Source organism: Mastigoproctus giganteus, chromosome 6 (assembly GCF_048544385.1).
Source record: "Mastigoproctus giganteus isolate SK-2022 chromosome 6, ASM4854438v1, whole genome shotgun sequence".
NCBI lineage: Eukaryota > Metazoa > Arthropoda > Arachnida > Uropygi > Thelyphonidae > Mastigoproctus > Mastigoproctus giganteus.
This window is the reverse complement of record NC_143580.1, coordinates 224810908-224824474: the sequence shown is the minus strand read 5'-3', so window position 1 is coordinate 224824474 and position 13567 is coordinate 224810908. Positions and strand designations below refer to the sequence as shown.

The following is a 13567-nucleotide window of genomic DNA, read 5'->3' as shown; positions in this document are numbered from 1 at the left end:
TAGATGTTAGGGATGGAAAGGATCTGGGTGGGGGGGGTTGTGATACATTCTCAAGTTCTTTCAAAGTGTGCTATCTGACAATTTTTACAGTAAAGGCAAAGGCTTAATTATTCACTGCACAATCAATGGCCACATTACACTTTGTATACCATATACAGCTCTGGAAACCCCATTTCTAGAAAGCACTTGAATAGAGGCAACAAGACTACAGCCTTGTGTTTATGATAGGATTAAAGTAAGAGCAAACAATTGGTTGGCAAAAGCTATTACCAGTCAGCTGTCAAACTGCCACTATTTTTTTGCATTCTACCATTGGGAGATTGATTCAACCAAGCATTTGACTATGTCAGTACTAGAAGTAAGTGAACAGACTACAGTTGCATAGATTTATACAGAAAGAATCTAGTTTTGTAAGCTACAAAGTCTGGAAACTAGGCATCTAGATGCAAATTAGGTGTTGTAAGGCCTTTTGAAAGAAAGATAATTTAATACATGGGCAGTTTTAGTTATTAGCATTAGCATTAGTAGAGGCATTTGATGCAAGAAAGCAAGCTTATGCAGCATCAGCCAAAAAAAAAAAAAAAAAAAGTAACATAAATAAATAAAAATAACCACTTCCACTTCACCCCTCTGTTCGTTCGAAATACCTGTCCAGCTGAGCCTTAAACTTATTTAGGCTATCAACTTCCACGACAAGGGATGGAAGTCTGTTCCACCCACCAACCACCCGCTGGCTAAAGGCAAATTTCCGCACATCTATCCTACATCTGTCTTTCCTCAATTTGAATTTATGCCCTCTCAGGTGATTTTTCTGAGCTAGAGGAAGAATCCCATCAGCATTGAGCATGCTCAAACCATTCAAGGCTTTGTACACCTCTATCAGATCACCCCGCTGGTGCCTAGTTTCCAGACACTGTAATTTGCAAAACTTAAGCCTTTCTTCGTAAGAGAACCCCTTTGTCCCATTCACCAATCTAGTTGCCCTTCTCTGTACTCGTTCCAGCAGCTCTACATCCTTCCTGAAATGAGGCCTCCAGGCCTGTATACAGTACTCTAGGTGTGGCCTGACCATTGCCTTATACAAGGGAATAATCACCTCCTTATCCCTGCTAGAAAAATTCCTATATATCATTGACAATACACCATGAGCTACTCTTGCAGCTCGTCTGCACTGCTCAGAGAACTTCATATCTGCCTGCACCACCACCCCCAGGTCCCTTTCATTCTCTACCACTGTCAGTGTAGTACCACAGAGTTGATACGTTGCTGTTCCCATATGTAGTACTTTACATTTGTCAATGTTAAACTTCATTTGCCACCTCGAAGCCCATCTACTCAACCTTTCCAAATCCTGTTGCAGCAACCTTTCCAAATCCTGTTATGGGGACCTATATTCTAATTCTAGGTTGATACAAAGGATATTTTAATGAAGAAAATTAAAGACTAGAGAGTTATTCTTTAATAAAAGTAATCAGCTACTAAAACAAGTTACCAACACCTAGATTTGTTTTCCAGGAGCTTATACACATTTAAAGAGGGATTAGACAAACATTTGGAAAATGTATATAAAATCTTTAATTTTTTAAAACAGCAGCTTGTACTGTTTAAGAAAAAGTATTAAAAAACATTCCATAATTTTAATACTAATCTTAGCTAGATTCATGGGCTCAAAGTACTTATGAAAATTTATAAAAATAGTTAAAGTATTTATTTATTAAGTTTAAAGAAACTATACATCCAGAAATTGACAATTTTACAAATGAGGCATTTCCAACAAATAAAATGATTAAAATTACTCAATTCTCGATATGTAAAGAAAATTAAAACTTACAGGTCCAACACAATTTAATACTAGCTTTGTTCTCTTACACATATCCTTTAATGATTCCCTGTTATTTACATCTGCTTCTATTATCTCAATATCATCAAGGGAGTGACCTATTAAGAAAAAATGCACATCACCTATAAGAACAATGGTGGAAGCATAATGATCCTTAATCATTAGCTAGTGCATTAAGTAGAATTTCTTTTACTAGGGAATTCTTAATCTTTCACTAATAAATTGATTTGAGTTTAAAATTTTGAAATTCCATAAAAACTTCTTACGTAAATGCTTTCAAATATTAATTTGTTATTTTGGCTTGGCTGCCCAATATTAGAGTGAAATTATTTAAAATATACAAACAATTGTAATAAAGTGCAAAAGAGAAAAAAAACCTTGTTCATTGTTATTTTTCAATGTAAAACCATCTTGTGAAATTGTGTGCTGCTTGATTCAAATTTCATCAACTTCTAGAATGAAATTCTAGAGAATTTTGGCTTTTGTAAACCAAAAGCTAAGCCAATACTGGCTGACATGTGTGATCTCATACAATTTTCATGCTGCCATCCATTTATAAATTGTTTACAATTACTTAAAAGATTATTATTATTAGCCTAATGGTGCAAGGAAGCCCGAGGCTTATGATGCACCAGCAAAAAATAAATTTCCAAGTTACCCTGAGAGAGAGAGAGAGAGAGAGAGAGAGAGAGAGAGAGAGAAAGTAATCACTGAGAGAGAAGAATGGCAATATCCAGCTCAGGACCCTGGGTTTACCAAGCCCATACTCCCATTTTTCAGTTTCTGTTGTCATCTGCCTGTATAACTAGTACCGAAAGATGTCTAAATGGACACAATAAGTTAGGTAATAAAATAAAATAGAAATTAAGTAGCTTTTTAATAGTAATTTTGCAGAAGACAGGCTAGATGACATTTGGCCCAACCAATAGCTGTAACAAAATAGTAAATAAGCAATGCTGAGAACCAAATAATCTGCTAAACTTAAGCTAAATTAGCTAACAAAAGGAGAACAGAGAGAAGGATAGTTAAAGTAATAGTACCTAAATCCCCTCAAACCTCAATTTTTTTATATATATATAGGCTCTTCATTGCTGATATTATCTTACTATACCAGGATCCTTTCTTATAGGGTCGGAAAGTTACGCTCCCAGTACCATCCTATAAACACTTTTCACTAACTTATTCTTATACCTCATGAACTATTAGAGCAATTCAAGGGGGATTGAGGTACTATTACTTTAACTAGCCTTCTCTCCATTCTCCTTTTGTTAGCTAATTTAGCTTATTAAGTTTAGCAGATTATTTGATTCTCAGCATTGCTTATTTACTATTTTGTTACAGCTATCGGTCAGGCTAAATGTCATCCAGCCTGTCTTCTGCAAAATTACTATTAAAAAGCTACTTAATTTCTATTTTATTACCTAACTTATCGTGTCCATTTCGACATCTTTTGGTACTAGTTATACAGGCATGTGACAACAGAAACTGATGCCTCTGCCAGCCATGGGTTAGGTATTTTGTAGGGGTTTAGCCCTCGACAAAGTATCTTTTCCCATGGTTGGCTAATTATGTATAGTTTTTATGGAATTTAATATTTATGTTTAACCATTGTTGCCTACGGTCTGGTTTATTCTTGGATTGCTTTGGGTATTTTAAACTACAGGACTGCTTCTACATTTCTACAATTTAATATTTCATTAGTGCATATATATATATATATATTAAAAGCACAATAAGTACTATAAAGATGCTAAACATGTATATGAACAACAGTGTACAGCACTAATTTTGTAACACATCCACAATGAACATTACCTTAAGAATCACTAACTTGCAAAAGGTCTTCCAAGCCTGAACCCTGTTTTGAAAGTTTGACATCATTCAATTTTTTTGAATAAAGTTGGAGAACCAATATTGTAACTTTATAATTTTGCTATTACTTTAACAGTCCACATGTAAAAATCAAACATTTAATCTCCTCTTTGGAGCAGAATAGCTGATTATTCACTAGCATAATATTAAATCTAAATTTCTATTCATCTTCAAATTAGTTACCAACCTATCTCCCCCCCACAAAATCAACAAGCAAAAGTTCTTCCAACTATAATTTTTCATAAATTATGCAAACTTTGATCTCAGACTGGCACATACCCCCCCCCCCCTCCCAGCTGCATTGAGATAAATCTATTGAACCTAATGTTATTGAGGCTTAAGAAATTTAATTATCATTTAAACATGCTGTCAGAATTTTTAATATGAAAAAGCTGGACAGCAGCCTGGAATTTTGTCATACAGTACCAAAATTTGTGTAAAATTGTTTTTGAATGTAAGTTTTTTAAATAGAACTATATACTTTTTAAATTGCAATTAGTTTTATTTTAAACTTCAAATCCTGCTGTTTCACAAATTAAAGGATATTCCAAAGATTTCTTTAAAGTAACTATAAAGCTATCTAAGTAATAGAGAAGTCTAACAATTATAGCAATGTATTAAAATTTTATTAGCCAGAGTAAACAATTTTAAAATCCAAACTCATTGAAAAACAAAATGCACTTATCAACAAGCTTCACTTTTATAACTAATGAAAAAAATCCCACCTATATAGAGGGGAACTATGCCATTATATCTTACATATTAATAAATTTTTATTAATATGTAAGATATAATGGCTCCATTATTTTCCCTGAAACATTAACAGGTTCATAATTACCTATGTCACCCTTTGATTCTCCATGAATTAAGAATATATCCACACATCTAGTGCACAGAGACCCCCTGAATCCAAAGATTCTATCATAATTATGGGTAAGGATTTGCTTACCTTCTTTACTGCCTACCTTAATTGGATAGATCCTGCCCACACCAGATGCCTTTTTTATGTTTAAATTTCAACAATCTCTTACACTTTACCCTCAAGTTTTTAGATCACTTAGCTACTTAATTTCTATTTTATTACCTAACTTATTGTGTCCATTTCGACATCTTTCGGTACTAGTTATAGAGGCAGATGACAACAGAAACTGATGCCTCTGCCAGCCATGGGTTAGGTATTTTGTAGGGGTTTAGCCCTCGACAAAGTCCCTTGCAAAGTATCTTTTCCCATGGTTGGCTAATTATGTTTTTATATATGAATGTATTATTTATATATGAATGTATATGCAAAATACCCAATTCAGTCTGTTAGTAATCTGAGAAGGATCATTTTAGCATTAGTAGAGGCATTTGATGCAAGAAAGCAAGCTTATGCAGCATCAGCCCAAAAAAAAAAAAACACTTCCACTTCACCCCTCTGTTCGTTCAAAATACCTGTCCGGCTGAGCCTTAAACATATTTAGGCTATCAACTTCCACGACAAGGGATGGAAGTCTGTTCCACCAACCAACCACCCGCTGGCTAAAGGCAAATTTCCGCACGTCTATCCTACATCTGTCTTTCCTCAATTTGAATTTATGCCCTCTCAGGTGATTATTCCGAGCGAGAGGAAGAATCCCATCAGCATTGAGCATGCTCAAACCATTCAAGGCTTTATACACCTCTATCAGATCACCTCGCTGGTGCCTAGTCTCCAGACACTAATTTGCAAAACTTAAGCCTTTCTTTGTAAGAGCACCCCTTTGTTCCATTCAGTAATCTTGTTGCCCTTCTCTGTACTCGTTCCAGCAGCTCTACACCCTTCTTGAAATGAGGCCTCCAGACCTGTATACAGTACTCTAGGTGTGGCCTGACCATTGCCTTATACAAGGGAATAATCACCTCCTTATCCCTGCTAGAAAAAGTCCTATATATCATTGACAATACACCATTAGCTACTCTTGCTGCCTGTCTGCACTGCTCAGAGAACTTCATATCTTCCTGCACAACCACCTCCAGGTCCCTTTCATTCTCTACCACTGTCAGTGTAGTACCACAGAGTTGATACGTTGCTCTGGGGTTGCTGTTTCCCATGTGTAGTACTTTACATTTGTCAATGTTAAACTTCATTTGCCACCTCTCAGCCCATCTGCTCAACCTTTCCAGATCCTGTTGCAGCAGCATAGTGTCAGTAGTGTCCTTGACAACCCTGCCTACCTTTGTATCATCTGCAAACTTCAACATTAAGCTTGATATACCATCATCAATATCATTTATGAATACAGAAAACAATAATGGACCCAACACTGAGCCCCGAGGAACTCCACTAATAACATTAGTCCACGACGAGCAGTGTCCATTGATTACCACTGCCTTCTCCCGCTCAGCCACCCCTTTATCCACAGCAGCAATTTGCCTCCAATGTCACACTGCTCCAATTTGTGCAGCAGTCTTCCATGTGCAACAGTATCAAAAGCCTTTCTAAGATCCAAGTATACAATATCAAAGTTATTCCCTGCATCCAGTTCCTTTGTGACTGCATCATAGTATCCAATCAAATTGGTCAAGCAAGACTTCCCCTTAACAAAACCATGCTGTGTCCGAGCTATAACCGAAGTCTTGTCTAAATGATCCTGCAGTGTTTCTTTAACTAGTGCCTCCATTAATTTTCCTGGAACAGAAGTTAAACTCACAGGTCTATAATTACTTGTGTCAGCCTTTGATCCTCCTTTGTGAATTGGTGTCACATTTGCACATCTCCAGTCTATGGGTACCTCCCCTGAGTCCAAGGAAGCTCTCATAATTATGGCTAAGGGTCTGCTTACTTCCTCTGCTGCCTCCTTTAATATAACTGGATAGATCCCATCCACCCCAGGTGTCTTTCTTGCATTTATCTTCAACAATTTCTCCTCCACTTTACTCTCAGTTATTACAAGATTCTCTAGCTTACTGCTAGAGTTGAATACACCTCTGGCTTTCCCCTCGCTAAATAACTCCTCATGTGTGAATGTCAATGCAAAATATGCATTGAGTTTGTTAGCTACCTGAGCAGGATCATCAACAGTTGACCCATCGATATCAAGTGGACCAATCAGATTAATCCCCTTCCTTTTAGAGTTTATATAAGTAAAGAAATCCTTGCTGTTTTTCTTAGCATCTTTTGCCAAGGATTTCTCATAATCTGCCTTCGCCTGCCGAACCTCCTTTGTGACCTGATTACAGATTAATCAGGATCTAAATAATTTGGGCAGATGGGCTAAGAAGTGGCAACTGAAGTTTAACCTTGACAATTGCAAAGTACTGGATATGGGTAGAAATAATCCCAGAGAAACATACCAACTGTGTGGTACTACACTTAAGGTGGTAGAAAATGAAAGACCTGGGAGTAATTGTGCAGTCATATGAAGTTTTGAGCAATGCAAACAGGCTGCCAGGGCAGGTCATGGGGTTTTGTCAATGATATATAGGAATTTTGCTAGCAGGGAGGAGATGATTGTCCCTCTGTATAATCAATGGTCAGACTGCACCTTGAGGTCTGGAGGCCTGCATACAGGTCTGGAGGCCTCATTTTAGGAAGGATGAGGATTTGCTTGAATGTGTACAGAGAAGGGCAAGATTGGTGAGGGGAATGAAGGGATCCTCTTACCAAGAGGCTTAAGTTCTGAAAATTGCAGTGGCTGGAGACTAGGCACCTGCACGGTGATCTGATTGAGGTGTATAAGGCCTTGAATGGGTTGAGCACGCTGAATTCTGATGGGGGATCTATCCACTTGTTCAGATTACGAACCTAAGGGAGCATAAATTCAAATTAACAAAAGACAGATGTAGAATAGATGTGCGGAAATTTGCCTTTAGCCAGTGGGTGGTTAATTGCTGGAACAAACTTCCATCTGTCATTGTGGATGTTGATAGGTTAAATAAATTTAAGGAGGAACTGGACAGGCATTTGGAGGGAAAGGTGTGATTTTTTTTTTTTTGGCTGATGATGCATAAGCTCATACACTTGCTTTCTTGCATCACATGCCATTACTACATTTTACTCCCCATATTTAAATTCTGCATTCCTTATATCTGAGTGAAACCATGTCTCCAATATCCCTGCATCTGATGACTTAACCCGCACTTAAATTCAAATTTAAGTACAATGATCTTAGCATTGGTGTACATGCAAATATGTACACATGGTTAACATGTTCCAATAGAACCAGTGCAAGAGTCACTTTCACCTCTGCCTGTAACTATTGTCAATCCATTATTCTGTGCAACTCCCTAGCTAACAGTTTTCCAACCCTGGCAACCTTTGTATCATCAGATCTGCAGTATAAAAGGTTGGTTGAGTGGAAGATAAGTGGTTATCACTGCTCTTCACAGACTAATATTATCAGCAGAGTTTGCAGGGTTCAGTATTAGGCCCATTGTTTTCTATATTTTTTTATTCTAAGTTTGCAAATGATGCAAAGTTTGATAGGATTTGAAGATTAATGCCAATAATCAGGGTATGCTACCACAAGATCTAAAAAAAATTAGATAGATGAGACTAATTAAAACTTAGCTCTGTGAACCTGAGCTTAGTTTTAATTATTTATACTTTTATGATATTTACTATTTTTAACAACCCATATATTTAGGAAGAGTTTTAACAAAAAAAAATACAGCTAGAAATGCTTCAGGCTGGATGTCTATGTTTGCAGATGATGCAACACTTGGCAGGGTGATTAATGACAGTAGTCAGGGAATGAACTATAACAAGATCTAGAAAAATTAGGCAGATTGGCTAAGTGATAATTAAAATTTAACAAATGCAAGCGCTACTGCACATATAGATAGCAGTAACCCCAGATTAAATATCAATTAGGTGTTAACCACACCCAACTGATTATAGAAATCGGTACAGAGAAGATTTGTGAGAGGAACAAAAGGGGTCTTTCACCAGGAAAGGCTTCTCTTCTAAAAATTAATGCATTTGGAGGTTAAACATATGCAAAGAGACCCAATTGAGCTGTTTAAGGTTTCGAATGGACTGAGTAAGCCCAATGCTGATAGAATCTTTCCTCTTCATCAGATCATAAACATGAAAGGGTTAGATTCAAAATGAGAAAATATGGTTGCATCATACATGTGCAGAAGTTTGCTTTCAGCCAGAAAGTAGTTCTCTGTTAGAACAAAGCCCCATCTGGTTGAAGTGTATAGCATGAATAAATTCAAGGAAGAACTAGAGGGAATGAATAGATACGGAAGTGTTTTTTGTTTTTTTTTGGGCTGATGATTTATAAGCTGGCTTTCTTGAAATCACTGACATTGCTAACTACACATAGAAACAAGGTCTACTACAAATTGCAAATACAATTAATCTTCTATTGAAAAATGCAAGCAGTGATGCTCATGAAATAACACATGTAGACTATTTCAATAATGTATTGCCACATCTTTATTAAGATCAGTTTATTAAAAATAAACTGTTTGAAGAACAGCATACAGGGTTTAAGTAATTTAATTAAAACATGTTTCACTATGTTGAATTATATTTGATTGATATCTATACCTTACAATAAACCTATAACATTTCAGAACTGTGGTTTCTTCATCTGTGGGAAAATTAGAACAGAAATACAATAGTAAAATTAAATTCTAACAGTTTTTTCATTCAAGAAAGAGGCCTCAGCATAGGTAACCCCTTTCTACCTTCAACCCAAAATCTAAGTGGGCAATTTGAACACTGAAAGATGACTCATTCTGCATTCTACCACCAAAAATTATAGTATTAGTAGAGGCATATGATGCAAGAAAGCAAACTTATGCAACAGCCAAAAAAAAAAAAAACCTGCTCTGATTTCACCACTCCATTCATTCCAAATACCTGTCCAGCTCAGCCTTAAATTTATTTAGGCTATCAACTTCCACAACAAAAGATGGTCTGTTCCAACAATCAACTAGCCACTGGCTAAAGTTCCACACATCTATCCTACAACTGTCTTTCCTCAATTTGAATTTATGCCCTCTCAAGTGATTATTCTGAGCAAAAATCCCATCAGCATTGAGCATGCTCAAATCATTCAAGGCTTTATACACCTCAATCAGATCACCTTGCAGGTGCCTAGTCTCCAAACACTGTAATCCAAAAAAACTTTAGCCTTTCTTTGTAAGAGCAACCCATTGTTCCATTCACTAATCTTGTTGCTCTTCTCTGTATTCATTCCAACAGTTCTACATCCTTCTTAAAATGAGGCCTACAGACTATAACAGTACTCAAGGTGTGGCCTCATACAAGGGGATAATCACCTTATCCCTGTTAGAAAAATTACTGTATATCATTGACAAGACACCATGAGCTACTCTTGCAGACCATCTAAACTGTTCAGAAAACTTCATATCTGCATAATTACTCCCAGGTCCTTTTCATTCTCTACCACTGTCAGTGTAGTACCACAGAGTTGATATATTACTCTGGATTTACTACTTCCCATATGTAGTACTTTACATTTGTCAATGTTAAACTTCATTTGCCACCTCTCAGCCCAACTTTTCTAGATCCTGTTGCAGCAGCATACTGTCAGTGTCATTAACACCCCTGCCAACTTTTATATCATCTGCAAACTTTGACATTAAACCTGATATACCATCATCAATATCATTTATAAATAACAATGGACCCAACACTGAATACTGAGGGACTCCAATAATAACATTAGTCCACAAAGAGCAGCAGCCAGTGATTACCTCTGTCTTCTTACACTCAACCATCCCTTTATCCATAGCAGCAATTTGCCTCCAATGCCACACTGCTCCAATCTGTGCAGCAGTCTTCCATGTGCAACAGTATCAAAACCCTTTCTAAGATCCAAATATATGATAAAGTTATTCCCTGCATCCAGTTGCTTTGTGACCATATCATAGTATCCGATCAAATTAGTCAGACAAGACTTCCCCTTAACAAACCCATGCTTTGCCCACACTATAACTGAAGTCTTGTCTAGATGATCTTGCAGTGCTTTTTTAACCAGTACCTCCATTAATCCCCCTGGAACAGAAGTTAAACTAACAGATCTATAATTACTTGTTAAACCTTTGATCCTCCTTTGTTAATTAATTACTTAAACCCTTTGATCCTCCTTTGTTAATTGCAGTCACATTTGCATATCTCCAGTCCATGGGAACCTTCCTGATCCCAAGGAAGCTCTCATGATTATGGCTAAGGGTTTGCTTACTTCCTTTGCTGCCTCCTATAATATAACTGGATAGATCCCATCCACTCCAGGTGCCTTTTTTATGTTTATCTTCAATTTCTAATCCACTTTCCTCTGTTATTACAAAATCATCTAGCTCACTGTCAGAGCTTAGTTCACCTCTGGCATTTCCCTCCCTGAATAGCTCATGTGTGAATGTAGATGCAAAATACTCTTTTAGTTTGTTAGCCAACTGAGCAGGACCACCAACAGTTGAATCATCAATATCAAGTGGACCAACCTGATTCATCCCCTTCCTTCTAGAGTTTATATACATAAACTCTTTGCTGTTTTTCTTTGCAAAGATTTCTCATAATCTGCCTTTACCTGCCTAAAAACCTTTGATTTGTGTACAGACCAGCTTATATCTATTGTAGGCTTCCATGTTACCTATTAATTTATATGTATCCCATGCATTTATTTTTCTTTTCTGCCACATGTTTCATTAGGTCATCTAATATCCATTTGGGCCTAAACCTTGAACAATTTCTTAGTTGATATGTAAAACCTAGTAGCTTCCAAGATAAATTCTTTCAATGCTTCCCATTTTGAAGTTGCTGTTGGTAACATCATCAGTTGGTTCCACTGTATAGAATTTAAATACAGTCTCAGACCACCATAGTCTCCTTTACGAAAGCAAAAACCCTTCCCTTTACCCCAGATGGTAGTTACCTCTGAGTAAATCCCACTTCAGCACACTGCAATCACTGCCACCTAGTGGTTCCTTTATCTGCAGATCCTTAATGCATGAAGAATCACTACTGATAATCATATCAAGAGTATTACTCCCTCTAGTTGCCTCCCAAACATGCTGATGTAGAAAACAATCATCCAATAAATCTACAAAAGTCTTGCTAGTGTGTGTGAATGACCAATCCACAAATTCCAGTCAATATCTGGAAAATTAAAATCCCCAATTAGAAGACTGATTTACTGCCCCACTATTTCCTTTTACAGTTTTTTTATTATACTCAGTCATTAGGCCTATAACACACTACTCTCAATTTTGATTTCCCAGCGCTTATGTCACACCAAACTGACTTGACACTGCACTGTCAACTGGCTGCACTTCCTTCAATTTTGTGTTTCTTAACTAATAACATAACCCTTCCTATACACATTGTATTCTCCAAATTCCAGTTTTGCATTCCTTATATCTGTGTGACACCACATCTCTGATATCCCAACAATATCTGCCTTTGATGTTTTGACCAATACTTGAAATTCATTTACCAAACTCCTAGAATTGGTGTACATGTACCTGTTCCTATTCTTAGCTACCCTAACACAACCCATGTGTTTCCTTGTACCACAAGGATTCCCAGCAGTCTTTGAAAGCCCCTGCATCTTGTTTTCCCAGGCTGCTGCTCATTCCAATAGAAGCAGTGCAAGAATCATTTTCACCTCTGCCAACAGCTACTGTTAATCTATTAGTCTGTGTATCCCCCAAGCTAGCAGTTTTCTGACTCACCTAACACTGGAACATCCCTGTAGAAGCAGTCTCTCCTGTTAACAAGCACAGACCAGGCTGAAAAAAAATTAACCCCTTGAGCCTTGCAGTTTCTCCAGGGCCAAATTGATCAATAAAGCTTTCATCACATTCTCCCTCCTATCATATATGGGCAGAACTGCAGACTTTCAAATTATAGCTCAGATTTGCAGAAAATATTTTTAATAAGGAACTGAAATGTTCTAGAAACACTTGTCTTGACACAAACATTAAACTCAATGAAGAAAAGGTAAAAACCAAACTTTATTTTAGGAAGTTAAGTGTTTGCATTAAATATAAATTTAGTACATCCATACATTGAAAACCCACTGATACAATCAGTTTTAAACTTCCATTCTAACCATCCTATGTCATTCTAGATTACTATGACCATGAGTCCTCAGAATCTGTTTTGCAGATTGGCAGCTTTATAACAAGAACTTGATAACAAAAAAAAAAAAAAACTTATCCACAATCAACAGCCAGAAACAACTATTTAAACCATTTGAAGAACTGTTGAAAAACTTCCGATTCCATCCAAATGGTATATTATTTTGGAATTACTGATGCCCATATGTAGTACCCTGCAGTTACCAATCTTAACTACCACTTCTCAGCCCATCTGGCTAAATTTTCTAGGTCTTGTATAGCATTATACCCTAATTTCCATCAGTAATCCTACAAACCTTTGTATCATATGCAAAAATATACAATAAGCAAATATACACAATAAGCTGCCTTTCATCAATATTGTTAATAATACTGAACAATAAGGGGTTCAGCATTGAACTCTGAAGGAGTCTAATTGGAACAAACTTCCATCTAGCAGTATGGAAATGGGTAGTCTGAATAAATTTAAAGAATTAGACAAATTATGATGTATCAGCTTACTTCCTCACATTTCCCACTACCAATAACATTAATCCAAGAATAGTAACCATTTGTAAATATGTCTTCTGTAATCATCACCATCTTTTATCCATAGCAGTAACTATTAATGCTACACTCATCCAATTTTAATAGCAGTCTTAAAGAAAATTTACTCTGAAAATATCACTAATAAATATTAATACAATACAGGCACTGATTGAGTCAGTTAAGAAACCTTTATGCATTGAATATTTAACTACTTAGATTATTCAAAATCTAAGCTACTTATGTTTC

The 13567-nt window shown here is 36.5% G+C and overlaps 1 protein-coding gene across 1 annotated transcript in view; it reads right to left on the bottom strand.

Moving 5' to 3' along the window:
* The window catches only part of LOC150085034 (saccharopine dehydrogenase-like oxidoreductase), an 85885-nt gene that overhangs the window by 55158 nt on the left and 17160 nt on the right, over positions 1 to 13567 (bottom strand). Inside the window, exon 2 of the mRNA XM_090376744.1 lies at positions 1832 to 1938. Within this exon, the coding sequence (XP_090232870.1) occupies positions 1832 to 1938 (107 nt within the window). The remainder of the gene's footprint in view (positions 1 to 1831; positions 1939 to 13567) is intronic.